Raw genomic sequence first — 14,155 nt, 5'->3', positions numbered from 1 at the left:
ACCTAGCCAGGGTGGCTACTGGGGGCTCAAGGTTCCCATGCCCCTTACAAGTAAGGCCACGTTATGATTCACAGAAAAAAAAAATTTTCTCCATGTGTACATAGATTATTCTGCATCTCTATCTGCTGCCTTTAAGTCCTTCCCTAAGATAAAATCTCAAATTTGTTAACATGCTGCTAGACATCTCCACTTGAATAGGGTTTTACAGAAACTCAACGTGTCCAAATGTCCAAAGATGGAATTCGTTACTTTTTCCTCTCCTCCACACCTACTTAACCTGCTCTCCTTTTTAACATCCTATTTCTGGGTAACACTAGTCCTTGTCAGGGAAGCAGGGAGCCTTCCTCAATGCCTCCTCCCCAAGCCCCCATTCTAGCAGGGCCAAGCCCCACAGATCCCACCTCTACCATGCACTGGAGCCAACCTCATCTTCTCTACTGCCTCTCTGCCTGCAGCCTCTTGTCCCCATGTAAGGGGACATATGCCTTCCAGAGTTCAGTTTCTAACACTGTGTGATCGTACCACTCTTTACCTAGAAACCTTCCCCACACGTTCTGGATTCCTTGATGTGGCATATGGAGCCCTTCACAACTTCCTTTCTTCCCAACTCATCATTCACTATCCCTTTATGTGGGTACCTCCAATGTACCTTGATTTTAGGAAAGGAAACCTAGTTCACCACAAAGTTCAAATGTCCCTTACCCTTTAAAGCCTGCACTGGACCCCACTACCAAACATCTATCTCAGCTACTTGTTTATTTCAGCTTACATGTATTTTTTCTTTTTTACTAGCTTCCATGAAAGTATTCATCTTACTTAATTGTAATGATTGATTTATATGTGTTTCCTAGAAGAGGCTGTGAGCCTCTCACAGGCAGGAAGCATGTTTTATTCCTCTTTACACCTTCATAGTACATATGAAGGCTGCTGTGCACACATGGCAGGCACTCAACTCTTCACTGAATAACAGAATACCAATAATGGTTCTTAAATGAAATATAAGACTGTGACATAATAGCAAATATACATATTGGCCTCTGCTCCCAGTTCCTGGCACAGAGCTCCTAAAATCCTTGTAATTTCCCAAGTGATGAGGATTAGAGGCCCCCCCTTTTTTTTGCCCTAATATTTGGTTTCTGACTCCAATTCCTGACACGCCGCTCCTAAATGCTTGGAATTTCCTGCATGATAGGAGGGTCTGTTGTTCTAACTGAGGCAATATCCGGTGGGCTCCTAGAAGTGGACGACTGGTCACCTGAAAGACCAAGCCATGACTAGAAGCTTGAAATTTTCAGCTCCTTTCCCCTTCCTAGGGGAGAGGGACTGGAAATAGACTTAGAGGTCTATCATGCCTACATGATAAAGTCTCCATAAAAGTTCCAGAAGTATGGGGTTTGGAGATCTGGGTTGGTGAACACATTTATATGCTGGTAGGGTGGGACACCCCAACTCCATGGGGACGAAAGCTCCTGTGTTTGGGACCTTTATGGACCTTGCCCTATGTAGCTCTTTCTCTGGCTATTCATCTGTGTCCTTTATTATATCCTTCATTATATAATAAATTGCTAATCATGTTCCCCTGAGTTCTGTGAGTTGTTCCAACAATTAACCAAATCCAAGGGGAGAAGGTCATGGAACCTCCTATTTGTAGCCATGTCAGAGCTGTGGGTAAATGGGGACCTACTTTTGCTTGGCATGTGATGTAGGGGGTAGTCTTTTGGGACTGAGCCCCTACCCTGTGGAGTCTGGGCTAACTCTGGGTAGTGTTAGAATTGGACTGAATTATAGGACACCCCACTGGTATTGCACAATACTGGATGGTGTGAGAACCCTCCACCCTCCACATCTAGCATTGGAGCATTTTGAATGTGGTGGTCACAGGAGAACAGGAGAACAAAGGAGACACACAGGAGTGAGTTCTTCCCATGCAATAACTGAATTTCCTACTACTAAGATTATGTATCTTACAATTAAGACACTAAGTTACTTGGTTTCTATTTAATTAACATAGTTAAAAAAATTTTTATGCTGTTGTTCACAAGAAATATTCCTCTGAAGCCCATAGTGTAAAATCGATAAGCAAGTGGCTGTCATGGTTGCCCTTCTGCTCAGTCCTCCATTTCCTGGGGCAGATTCAACAATAGAATGAGGCACATATAATAAATAATAGAATATAACAACAGTGGTCTACAGATCAGCCTTGTTGCCTCTATCCTAAAACTTGCATTTTGCTTCTGCTCCCTGCAAAAGGGGGAATCTGAATGAAGTCACCTAGTTTCTTTGTGTCCAGTTTTCTTTGCAAATGAACTGTCGATAACCTCCAGATATAAGAGCACCCCACAGTGAAGTTCCAAACTTTAAGACTTACTTACGTTCCTTCTAAAATTATTGGTTTGACTAACTGTGCTGCCTTCCGTTTCACCCCAGATAAACTTGTGCTATATAAAAATCTGCTGCAGCAGGTCATGTTGCAGAGCAAGACTCTACTTTGTTTAAGCATTGCTGAATGAAGCGTTAAATCAGCTTGGTAGTCTCTGAAACACTTCAGAGGACTCTCAAAGAAGGGGGACTCTCACACTCCAAAGAAATGTTATGATAAATAAGGCCCAGGGGGAGGCATCCTTAATTTTTGTTTAGGGGAAGCTGGAAACTCAAGGTCATGCTGCTAATTATGTGACATTGAGGACAGTGGTTCCTGCATAAGGGCAATTATAGAATATAACACTGAACGTTTGAAGATTCAAAAAGAATCTTGTTAGAGTAAAGTAACATACAGATTGAAAACATGCTACAAGAGTATTCCAGGAACACGATGAAAAATAGCAACCCTGGACAGAATCCAAGCTGCTTTTACAGTAGGCTTTCTGCTTCTGAATATACAACACGCCACCATCTGTTGAAAGCCCAGGCTGCTTACTTGCTTGCTCCAGGCAGCCAGTGGGACTGCCTCCAGAGCTTTCCATGCAGAGTCATCCAGGAAAGGGCCCCCAGCTGTCACAAGGCAGGAAAAGAAGACTCCACTTACCCAGTCCTTTGACAAACTTCATAAGGCACATGATGTAGCTTGTGGCTGCATTAGCAAAGACCTGAATGTTGTCGGTATTGAGAAACGCTTCAAATACATCAAACACTGGAGCCTGGCCTTTTCCTAAGGGAGGAAGGTTGTAGAATTTGAAGAAAAATAAGTCTCAGCCCTTCAGGTCACCCATATTCCCAGCACCTTCCCTGGAGTCTTGGAAAAGACCTGCTCCTGGAGGAAATCCCTGGCCTTTTGACGGGACATGTGGCCAGGCTCCACTGCTGTCCTTCTCAGCTTTGCCTGCAGGGGGAGGTGCAGGAAGGCTAAAAATAGGAAGAGAGCTGGGTAGAGCTTTAAGGGCAAAGCTAGCTGAAAGCAAGGCTGGGGCAACAGGTGGATCTAGGAGGTAGTGAAACACACAGAATCCCCTGGGATTCTGCACACATAATTATAGGCAAGGAAAGGTTTAGATAAGCCCTCATGGCATATACTAATTGATTTATAACTGAGCAGAAGAGAGTTAACAGGCTCAAGATTGTTATCCTCACAAAGGCCTGCACAAGTTCAGCCCTTGGCTGGCTTCTGGGAACCTGGCTCTCAGGATAGTCCCAGGCAACAGCTGACTGGTAAGGTGGTTCACTGTGCCTAGACTATGCAAACAACTTGGTTTATCCTGAGCACTCGCTTTCCTTTGGGGAGTCTAGGATTTTGGTAGGTGCTAGGCAGAGGGAATCTATGTGGCCAGCTCCTAGCTGCATCTCCAATGGGCTTTGCTGGAGAGAAACATCATATTCATGTTGCTACATTTTCACCAGTGGAGCAGAGTATGCTCTGGGGGACCCTTGGGGAGGCTGAGAGCACATGGAAGCCCGTACGGGGATTTCTTCTGCCCTTACAATCTGGCTTGTCCTCAGTATGCTGCCATGATAAATCTTAGCGGTGAGCCATGTAATAAATCTGACCCATGCAATGCCACCTAGCATACCTCTATGCTGAGTGCTGTGAATCCCTCTGGTGGGTCTCTGGGCATGCTTTATGGACCCCCATTCATTTCCAGCCAAACCCAATTTGCCTAACTGGGATTCTATTGTGTTTGTGATGCTTTTCTGCTTCTTACTAGCAAGCAAATAATGTTTTTCTTTTTCACTTTAGGAGCAAACTCAACACACATCTGTATAACTGAAACAACAGAAGTGACAGCATTTTGTTTAATCTGTCAGTAAGAGCAGGGCCTGATGAGGCTCAGGGATCTTGGCGCGTGGGCAGAACTTGGAATGCGTGTCCCTGCTACACCAGATTATTTCCTACCAAGGAGACATGGCTGAATGTTAGCCTTCTCTATTGTTCAGTTTCTTTTGGTAGCATGAAAATTGGCATCAAGAATTCATACTTTTTTTTAAGATTTTATTTATTTATTCATGAGAGAGAGAGAGAGAGAGAGAGAGAGAGGCAGAGACACAGGCAGAGGGAGAAGCAGGCTCCTCACAGGCCTGATGTGGGACTCGATCACGGGACTCCAGGATCACGCCCTGAGCAAAGGCAGATGCTCAACCACTGAGCCACTAGGTGTCCCAAGAATTCATACTTTGTAACAAAAATCATCTACATTCTTCCTTCTCACCACCCTTACCCAACATAGTACTGGAAATACTACCCAGTGCAACTAGACAGGAAAAAACACACATCCAAATCAGAAAGGAAGGAGGAATATTACCTGTTTGTAGATTCCATGATCTACTTTATTTAGAAAATCCTAAAGACACCGCCCAAAAGTTCATAACTAATAGATGCATTTGGTAAAGTTTCAGGACATGAAATCAACACATGTTCTTACCCATGGAGTAATCACCAACCAGATACTCCTTCACCTCAGACTTATTCCCACTGTGCACAGTTTCCAGGGCACTGAACAAGGGCCTCCATCCCGACTGGATTTGGGTGGAACACACTTCGACTAGCTCACCAATGGATGTGACAACCTGGCAGAAACAAAGGAGGTGGCACGTAAAACCTTTTCCTTAAAAGCAGCAGAAAAGTTTCTGGGAGGAGGATCTACTTCTCTGCTTCCTATTTTTGGGTTAATTTCAGTGAAAAAGAGAAGCCAGAATTCAGTCAAACTCACTCAAAAATAAGCAGCCATATCGCATTAATCTGCATTTTGCTACTGATTCATGTCGTTAAGCAACTTTTCACGTGCTTATGAGTCATCTGCAAATGTTTTGCTTTTTTCTTTTTTGTCTTTTCATTTATTGTCATTTTTTTTAAGGAAAGGTTTATTTTAGGGGGGGGAGAGTGAGTGTAGGTGGGGTGCAGTAGAGAAAGAGACGGAGAAAATCTCAAGCAGACTCCACACTGAGTGCAGAGCCCAACATGGAGCTCAAGCTTATGACCCTGAAATCATGACTCAAGCAGAAACCGAGAGTCAGATGCTTAACTGACTGTGCCACCCAGGCATCCCTCATTATTGTCTTTTTATTAATAAGTTGTTAGAGTTCTTTACATATTCTAGATTCAAGTCTTTCCTCAGATACAGGATTTACAAAAATTTTTTTTTACAGCTTTATCTTTGTCTTTTTATTTTTTTAATGGTGTCTCTTAAAAAACAAATTTTAATTTTTTTTAAGATTTTATTTATTCAGAAGAGACACACACACACACACAGAGGCAGAGACATAGGGAGAAGGAGAAGCAGGCTCCCCGTGGGGAGCCCAATGCAAGACTCCATCCTGGGACCCCTGGATCACGACCGGAGCCGAATGCAGACACTTAACCACTGAGCCACCCAGGCATCCCATCTTGAAGTACAAGTTTTTAATTTTGATGAAACCTAATTTATCAATTTCTCTTTTTATGGATCATGTTGGTGTCACTCTTAAGAAATCTTTGCCTAACTCAAGGGCCGAAGGATTGTTTCTAGTAATATTTACCATTTTGCGGTCCATTTTGCCTGATGTTAATATGGCCACCCCAGCAATTTCATGGTTCCTGTTTGTTTGGCCTATCATTTTCACTTATTTTACTTTCAATCTACTTGTGCCTTTTAATCTAAAACTTGTCTCTTGTAAACTTACACCCTTACAATCTGTTTTCTGATAGTTGAGTCAATTCATGTTTTTTAACATCTTTATTGAGATATAAATCCCATACGATAAGATTTACCATTTACACGGCCCAATTTGTTGTTTTTTAGCATATTCAGAGAGCTGTGCAACCATCACTAATTTTAGAACGTTTTCATGACCCACCTGTGCCCCCAAAGCCAGTATGTGCTAGCAGTCATTCCCTCCACAGAACCCTACTCTCTGCCCTAGGCAATCACTAACTTACTGTTTCTCTCTATGGATTTGCTTATTATAGGTGTTTTACATACATGAAATCCTATAAAGTGTGGTCTTTTGTGGCTGGCTTTTTTCATTTGGTGTAATGTTCTGAGGTTCATTCACATTGTAGCACAAATCAGAGCTAATTTTTTATTGCTGAATAATATTTTATTATGTGGAAATACCACATTTATCTGTTTATCAGCAGATGGAATTGAGGTTTTTCCAATGTTCTGGCTCTTATGAATAATAATACTGCTCTGAATGTTTGTGTATAGATTTGTATGAATATATGTTTTCATTTTTCTTGGGTAAGTACCTTTGGAGGCACTGACACAGTTTTCCATGGTGGCGCATTTAACTATCCTGATAGTAGCATATGGGAATTCCAACTTCTCCGCATCTTCATCAAAACTTATTATCTTTTATTGAAGTCATCCTAGTTGGTTTAAAGTGATTTCTCATTGTGGTTTTGATTTGCATTTCCTTAATGACTAAAAATGGGGAACATATTTCACCAATACATATTTAGTACTATTGATGTGGTCTTATTTACATCCATCATTTTACTATTTGTTTTCTATATATAATGTGGTTTTTGTTCCTCTGTTCCTCTCTTACTGCATCTTTTGTGTTAAACACATTTTTAGTGTATCATTTTAATTCCTTTGTCCATTTTTAATTTATTTTTTGTGTTATTCTTGTGGCTGTTGCCCTAGGGATTATAATACACATCTTCAATTTATCACAATATTCAAGTTAATAATGACTTAATTCTGGCAAAATAAAATAAATTTGCTTCTAAATAGTTTCATTTTCTCCCCCTTCTTTCTGCTATGGTTATTTATATCTTTACATTTAACAAATCCAAAAATACAGTGTTAGAGTTAGTGCTTTAAACATTGTTTTTAAAATAAAAAGGAAAAAAATACAATCTTTTTATATTTACCCACATAAACACCATTTCTTCTTGTGAAATTAAGTTACTTTCTTGTGTTATCACCCTTTGGACTGAAGGAATTCCTTCAGGACTTCTTATAGGATAGGTCTGTTGGCAAGAAATTCTATTGATTTTTGATGATCTGAGAATGCTTTTACTTCACCTTCATTTTTGAAAGGTAATTACTCTAAATTATTCACTGACCACTTTTTTTTTTTAATTTCAGCACTTTCAATATGTCATTGCATTGTCTTCTGGCCTTCATTCTCTCTGGAAAAGTAGCAATTAATCCTATTCTATTGTAGTAATGAAGTGTCTCTCTCTCTCTCTGCTTTCAAGGTTTTGTCTCTGAGCAGTTGACTATAATGTATTTCCTGTGGATATCTTTGTGTTGATGTTAATTGGAGTTCCATTATTTTTCTAAATATGTTTTCTGACCCTTTGTGGGTTCTCATCTTTGTCTCAACCCCCATTACACGTAAGCTTCACATTTTCCCACAAGTCTCCAAGGCCTTGTGTCTCTGGTCAATCTTCTCCAATTTTTTTTTATTTTTTTTTATAATTTTTATTTATTTATGATAGTCACAGAGAGAGAGAGAGAGGCAGAGACACAGGCAGAGGGAGAAGCAGGCTCCATGCACTGGGAGCCCGATGTGGGATTCGATCTCGGGTCTCCAGGATCGCGCCCTGGGCCAAAGGCAGGCGCCAAACCGCTGCGCCACCCAGGGATCCCAATCTTCTCCAATTTTTAGAATGGATTATTTCTATTAATCTACCTTCAAGTTCATGGATTCTTCTTCTGCCATCGCAAATCTTGCTGGGAAGACCATCTCGTAGATTTTTTATTTCAGTTATTGCCCTTTTCAACTCCAGAATTTGCATTTTTTCATAGTTCCATTTCTCTAATTAGGCTTTTGAGTCATTGTCATCATATTTTCCTTTTATTCTTTGAACATATTTATACATATTTATAATAGCTGCTCTAAAGCCTGTCTTTCAACTCCAACATCCGGGCTCATTCTAAGCCACTTTTTATTTTTTGCCTCCCTTCCCAATATGTGTCATTCTTTCTTGCCTCTTTGCTCGCTTGCTTGCTCCTTCCTTCCTTCCTCCTTCCCTCCCTCTCTTTCTTCCTTCCTTTCCTAAAAAGTTGACATTTTTATATAATACACTGTGGCAATGCTGAATTCCGATTAGTTTTTGAGTTTTTTTTTTTTAATAAGGGGTTGGATTTCTATTGTGCAATCTGTCTCTACCCATGTGTAGGAGCCAGTGTCTTTGGATCAGTTTTTTGTTTTTAGGTCTTAGATTTATTATTTAATATGCATCCCCAGGTCTGCATAGTTTAGTGGTCAGCTGATGATGTGGGGAGAAATTGTGTTCGACAACTTGAGCCCTTAAGGCTTCCATCCTCTTCAACCAATCCATGTGTGTAGGTTGGGGAAAATATTCTAAGTTTAGCCAGTTCTCAAGTCTCCCTTCTTTTTCACTTTCTGGTGGAACTGGTATGGTCTGTCCTGTGTATGCCCATGTTTCAGCCAGCCACAGATGTGTGAAGGAACTTATCTAGTCTTCCTGTAAATCTCTGGTTTCCAGAGACTCATGTTACATTTCTTATTGGTTCATGGCAACCTTAGGCTAGCAAAGTTGCAGGCTTCCCCTGTTCACTTCCAATGATTTTGCTGCTTTTCATGGCCAAACCAATGGCCGTTCTTCCTCTTCTTTAAACCAAGTCTGTCCCTTATAGTAGAAAAGCTGCTGATTTTCTACGTTAGCTCCACACTGGTCAAACTACTATTCTTGGCAATAGCTTGACAGTAGAGGTGATGGGGAGTCTTTGGCAAGAAGTCACAGACTTCCACCGTTCTTAACCAAGGTTCTAGAAAGAAGTATTTTCAAATGGAAATCCTACTGTATTTGTTGTCTGTCCTTGGTCAATTTCCACAAACCTAAAATTGTTGCTTTTGACAATTTTGCCCTGTTTTATACTTGACTTTTGTGAAGAAGCTTCATGAACTTTTTCATGCCATCATAGCCCAAATCCCTCCTATTCTTTCTTTTTTCTAAATTTTATTTTAAATATCTTATTTATTTATTCATGAAAGACACACACACACACACACACACACACACACAGAGGCAGAGACACAGGCAGAGGGAGAAGCAGGCTCCCTGCAAGGAGCCCAATGTGGGACTTGATCACATATCCTGAGATCATGCCCTGAGCCGAAGGCACACACTCAACCCCTGAGCCATCTAGGCATCCCAAATCCCTCCTGTTCTAAATCTTTCTGAACGTAATTGTAAAAGTTAATTAAATTAATTAATTAATTAATTAATTAATTATTATTTTTTAGTTAATTTAATTTAAAAACAGTTATTTTAAAGTATGTCTCTTATAACTCTGGATCCCTGACTGAGCATGAGCATATATATGTTTGTGTGTGTGTCTATTTTCATTGTTTGTTTTTCTTTTTGTTGTCAGTGACATGTTATTTTCCTAATGAGTCTGATTATTTTTGATTGAATGTAGACACTGCACATGCAAATCAAGAATAATTTGAAGCCTTGGGATGATGTCATCTTCTGTCAGAGAGGCATTTTGTGCTATGGCAGGCACTAGAACCCCAAAATCTTCTAATCTCATGTCAGGGATTGGGATTATTTGAAGTTGGGGATTATTTCCTGTTATAACTAGTCTATTTAAGTTTCACTCTTCCTCCTAATATATCCCTTTCTCTTCATGGTTCTGTCCCAAGATGTCAGGAAGTTATCAGACTTGGCAGACCCCGGCCTCCAAAGTTGATTAGTTTCTCAATCTTCCAACTTCTTTTTCTGAAATTAGCAGATTCCATTTTCAGGAAAAGAAGTCTCAAATACCAGACACTGACTTTGGGTATTCTTTTTCTTCTAGATATTGGCCTCATAGTTACTCACCACCTTGTTGTATTTCAGTAACTTCCAGTGATTTTTAAAAAAAAAATTGTTTTTATCCAGCTTTTCCTGGTTATTCCCCGTGGGAAGTTGATCTGAACTACTTAGTTCACTATCATTGAAATTCTCCAACTTAATCTTAGGTATTAACTCATATATTTTCATTGCTTTCCTTTGTTTCATTGAACTTAATAGACATTCTTGTTTAATATTTTGCAGGAAGGATACCAGTATTTCAATTCTTTTCAGTCCTCACTGTGACATCTGTTGTTTCAGCCAGCTCCCTCTATTGCCTTGTTTTCCCGTATGCTTTACAATATTTTGTAAATACTGTGAACTCACATATCTTGGAACTTTAGTAGTGGGATTCTTTTATGGCCCAAGTTGAAATGAATTCCTCTGGGGGAATTTCTGTTGCTTTTGTGCCATGCCCATATAAAGCTTCTCAGAGCACCATGGTGGTGTAATTTCATATGCTGACCTGCTAGAAGGGCTACCTTGTAATTTTAAATGCTGCAGAGTTTTTGGGTTTTATTGTGTGTGTTTTTGGTTTTTTAAATCTCTACCAAGAGCCAATGTTAGAGAGGCTGCTAGTATCCCTGGGAAGGTGGTATGTGGATTCATTTCTAATTCAATTTTGGCCTGAGTGAACACCAGTCTTATAAGGTTTGCACTGAGATTTATCTTCTATTCCTATGGCCTCAAAAATGTGAGAACCAGAACTCATGCTTCACCTGATGGCAAATTCCCTCATGGAAAAAGCAGTCTTAGAGCTCTACGTAGCACACTGGCTTCCCATTGTCACTTAGTTGTGGACATCTTGGTATTCTTGCCTTTCTTGCCAGAAAGGGTCAATGGATCTAAAAGGATTTTTTTTAACCTTTTATTCACATTTTGGGTAGATTTCAGACAAAGAGTATCTTCTGTGGTCCTAGCGCAACATCATGCTGGATATGTAGTGTCCAGTTACTTTTTTTAATACCTGTCTCCCAGCAGAGGGTACTGTAGTGATTAAGAGTGTAGGCTACGTACATAAAAGTATAGACTGGTATAGCTATACTGCCTAGGTTCGAACCTCAGTTCCACCGATCATTAACTATGTATCATTAGCCAAATAGCTTAACTGCTCTGTTACAGATTCCACAGAGGATTTCTGGACAGATGACATATGCAAAGGCCACAGAGCAGTGCCTGCCAGGGTGCTTAGTCAGGGCTGGCTGTGATGTTGGTGATGCTGACTTCCACGATACACTGACCTGGTCTTGGACATCCTCATCGCACAACTCCAGCTGCATGATACGCTCAAAAGGTCGGAAAAGTGCTTCATTAAAGTGAAAATGAGGCGGCTCATTCCAGTCAGTGAGAACCTCTGTCAGTATATCATGGATGAAGGAAACGGCCTTCTGAGACACATGCCTTTCCTTATGGCAGGCAGCCTACAAAATTTGGGGGACAGAAGAATACTATCAGGACTCTACACAAGTAAGAAAATGGTTTCTTAAGTTCCTAAACCACCTCGTTGTGGGGAGGTAGAAACAGCAATTCTGTTCAAGTAAAAAAATAAATAAATAAATAAAAATCCAAGGAATAAGTATAGATACAGAGCACACTAAAATTGAATTTTTAATAATTTAACTGAAGATCACACTCAATTTCCCAAAAAAATAAGAGTTTCTGTAATTTCTCTTCTCCCCTCCCCCACTTGTAACATGACAGTTTTCTTGGGTGGTATAGAACACACGGACTATAAAGATACCAGAATCTACTAGTCTGGGAACTGCCTATGGCCTCATTACGTTCCAAATATGAAGATCAGACAGGTCTTCTGTCCCTCAAGGACATGGGCTTATTGCCCCAACAATGCTCTAATTGGCTCACAGCTTTGTATGCATGCCCTTGAGGAGCCTTTCTCACACCGACCCTGAGCTTGGATGTGTGACCTGCTTTGGAAAATGGAACAATACCAAATATTGTATCAGTAGAGAACTGAAAAGTGGTTCTGATTTGGGGTTTGCCATCTTGCTTTTCCTTGGGGATCCTGAGAATGCCATGTGAATGAGCCAGGGCTGGTCTGCTGAAGGGAGAGAGATTGTGAGGAGAGGCCCATGTGTCCCACCCTCCTAGTCAAGGCTGTCATGAACCATCTGGCCAACAGGTGCACAGGTGAGGCAAGTGGAGCTCAGCTAGGCTTGGCTCAACCTAGCTCAGATTTCTGACCCATAGAATCATGAGCAAAAGAAATGGTTGTTATTTTTATGTTGCCAGATTTAGGTGGTGGTTTATTATAGTGTAACAGATAACTGATAACTGTTATTATAGTGTAACAGATAACTTGCTTCAGTGCAATCCTTGCTGTTTTTCCATGACCAAGTTGTTACTTTCTACCCTTATTCTTTACTAGAATGTTCTCAGTTTAGTGAATTAAGTTTCAAAAAATACTTTATTTGATGATGTAGCTCCATCAGATTAACACTAAAGAACTAGTAAGAATAGTTATCACTGAAAAACAAGGCTGAGAAGTAGCCAGTTGTCATATATTGAAATGCTTAGTTCATAGAATTTAATTTATCATACTAACCACTTTGTATAAGAGTGAAAGGGGTCCTAGTATAATTAATTTTGTTGGAAAAACTAGGGCATCTGGTTTGCCTACTTACTGAGTACTTCCCCGAGTATATTTTAGCTATGGGAAAAAAGAAACTGGCAGGAACAAAAGACATTGTTATCATTAGGTTTAAAAGTGAAACTCCAGCCTCAGTTGAAACTAAAGCATAAAGAATGAAAAGCCGGCTGTACGAGGTACCTAGCCAAGTCATGTGATTGTAAAGAAAAAGGGTCAGGATGACACCAAGGTGGTACTGCCCTTTGGAGTGATTTTCCAAATGCCATGATGTACAACTGGAGAACAATGCTGTCTGTAGCCAGGTGATGGAAACCTCATCATTGCTCCCAGGTCACAGTACTCTTTGTACACCACCTGGAAAACCCGGTACTGGCTCTACTGCAGGAACTCTCTGAGTGTTTGCTCCCTGCTTTCCGAAGCTCACCTCCACCAGGTGTGGGGCCACAAGGCTCCAGCAGCGCATCACATGGAACAGTGGCCTCGACTTGCTCCGCACGATCCTCAGCATGGCATCCCCAAGGCGGAATAGGTGGAGGGCGCTTTTGCGGTCATGGGTGGACTTAACTTCTCCTATAAGAAGGCAAGACCATAAAAGCCATAAAGCCCAAACACAGAAACAGTTTGATCTATTCAAGTACACAGAGAGGATGAAATCAAAGGGGATGAAAATACTGAGTGGTGGGATTAGTCACTGTGGGCCAACCAAGAGAGGAGAGGACCCTGGATTCAAGAGAGATGAAGTGGTTCACTCAACACCTCTGCTATTGGCCACCACATCCCCAGTGCCGACTGTGACAAGCATGAGCAATGCTTGTGGATAAGGGAGAGTGGTATTGTGGTTAAGTGGGATGGGTGGGGAGTTCAGACTGTCTGGGCTCAGCTCCTGGCTGCACCAGTTAGGAACTGGGTTATCTTGGACCAGAGATTTCCCTCTCTAAGCCATATTTCTTATAAAAGTAGAGATAACAGGACTTACCTCTTAATGTTACTTTAAGGATTACATGTGGTGATACAAAGTGCTTATCGAAGGGCTTGGCAAGTACTAACCGCCCCCTGCTGGTAGCCATTAACGTTACTGTTGTCACTCATCGTCCACGTTGCTAATCTTTAATGGCACCTTCGAAGCCCCTGCTAAGCAGGTCAGGCCTCTTTCTACTCAGTAAATGCCTGTTAACCTGCTTCGTCTTGCTTCAGGGCAGTCTTTGCCTAGGGTGATCTTTTGCTACTCCTTTGCCCTGTCACCTTAGTCTTCTCTCTTGTCACCTTCTTGCCCATGTCCTACTGCTTCTCTCACACTACTTCCAAATGCTGATCACTAT

At 41.0% G+C, this 14,155-nt stretch overlaps 1 protein-coding gene across 5 annotated transcripts in view; it reads right to left on the bottom strand.

Annotated features, from left to right (window-relative positions):
* ARFGEF3 (ARFGEF family member 3) overlaps window positions 1-14,155 on the bottom strand; it is a 176,252-nt gene that overhangs the window by 30,717 nt on the left and 131,380 nt on the right. For all 5 annotated transcript variants that reach the window (XM_025422392.3, XM_025422396.3, XM_025422393.3 and 2 more), the window contains 4 exons: window positions 13,261-13,406; window positions 11,470-11,649; window positions 4,854-4,998; window positions 3,026-3,148 (listed from right to left, as the gene is read on the bottom strand). In XM_025422392.3, the coding sequence (XP_025278177.1) occupies window positions 3,026-3,148; window positions 4,854-4,998; window positions 11,470-11,649; window positions 13,261-13,406 (594 nt within the window). The remainder of the gene's footprint in view (window positions 1-3,025; window positions 3,149-4,853; window positions 4,999-11,469; window positions 11,650-13,260; window positions 13,407-14,155) is intronic.

The sequence above is a fragment of the Canis lupus genome, chromosome 1 (assembly GCF_003254725.2).
Source record: "Canis lupus dingo isolate Sandy chromosome 1, ASM325472v2, whole genome shotgun sequence".
In the NCBI taxonomy this organism is placed as follows: Eukaryota; Metazoa; Chordata; class Mammalia; order Carnivora; family Canidae; genus Canis; species Canis lupus.
Note: the sequence above shows the minus strand (reverse complement) of the source record. Positions and strands in the feature narration are given on the sequence as shown.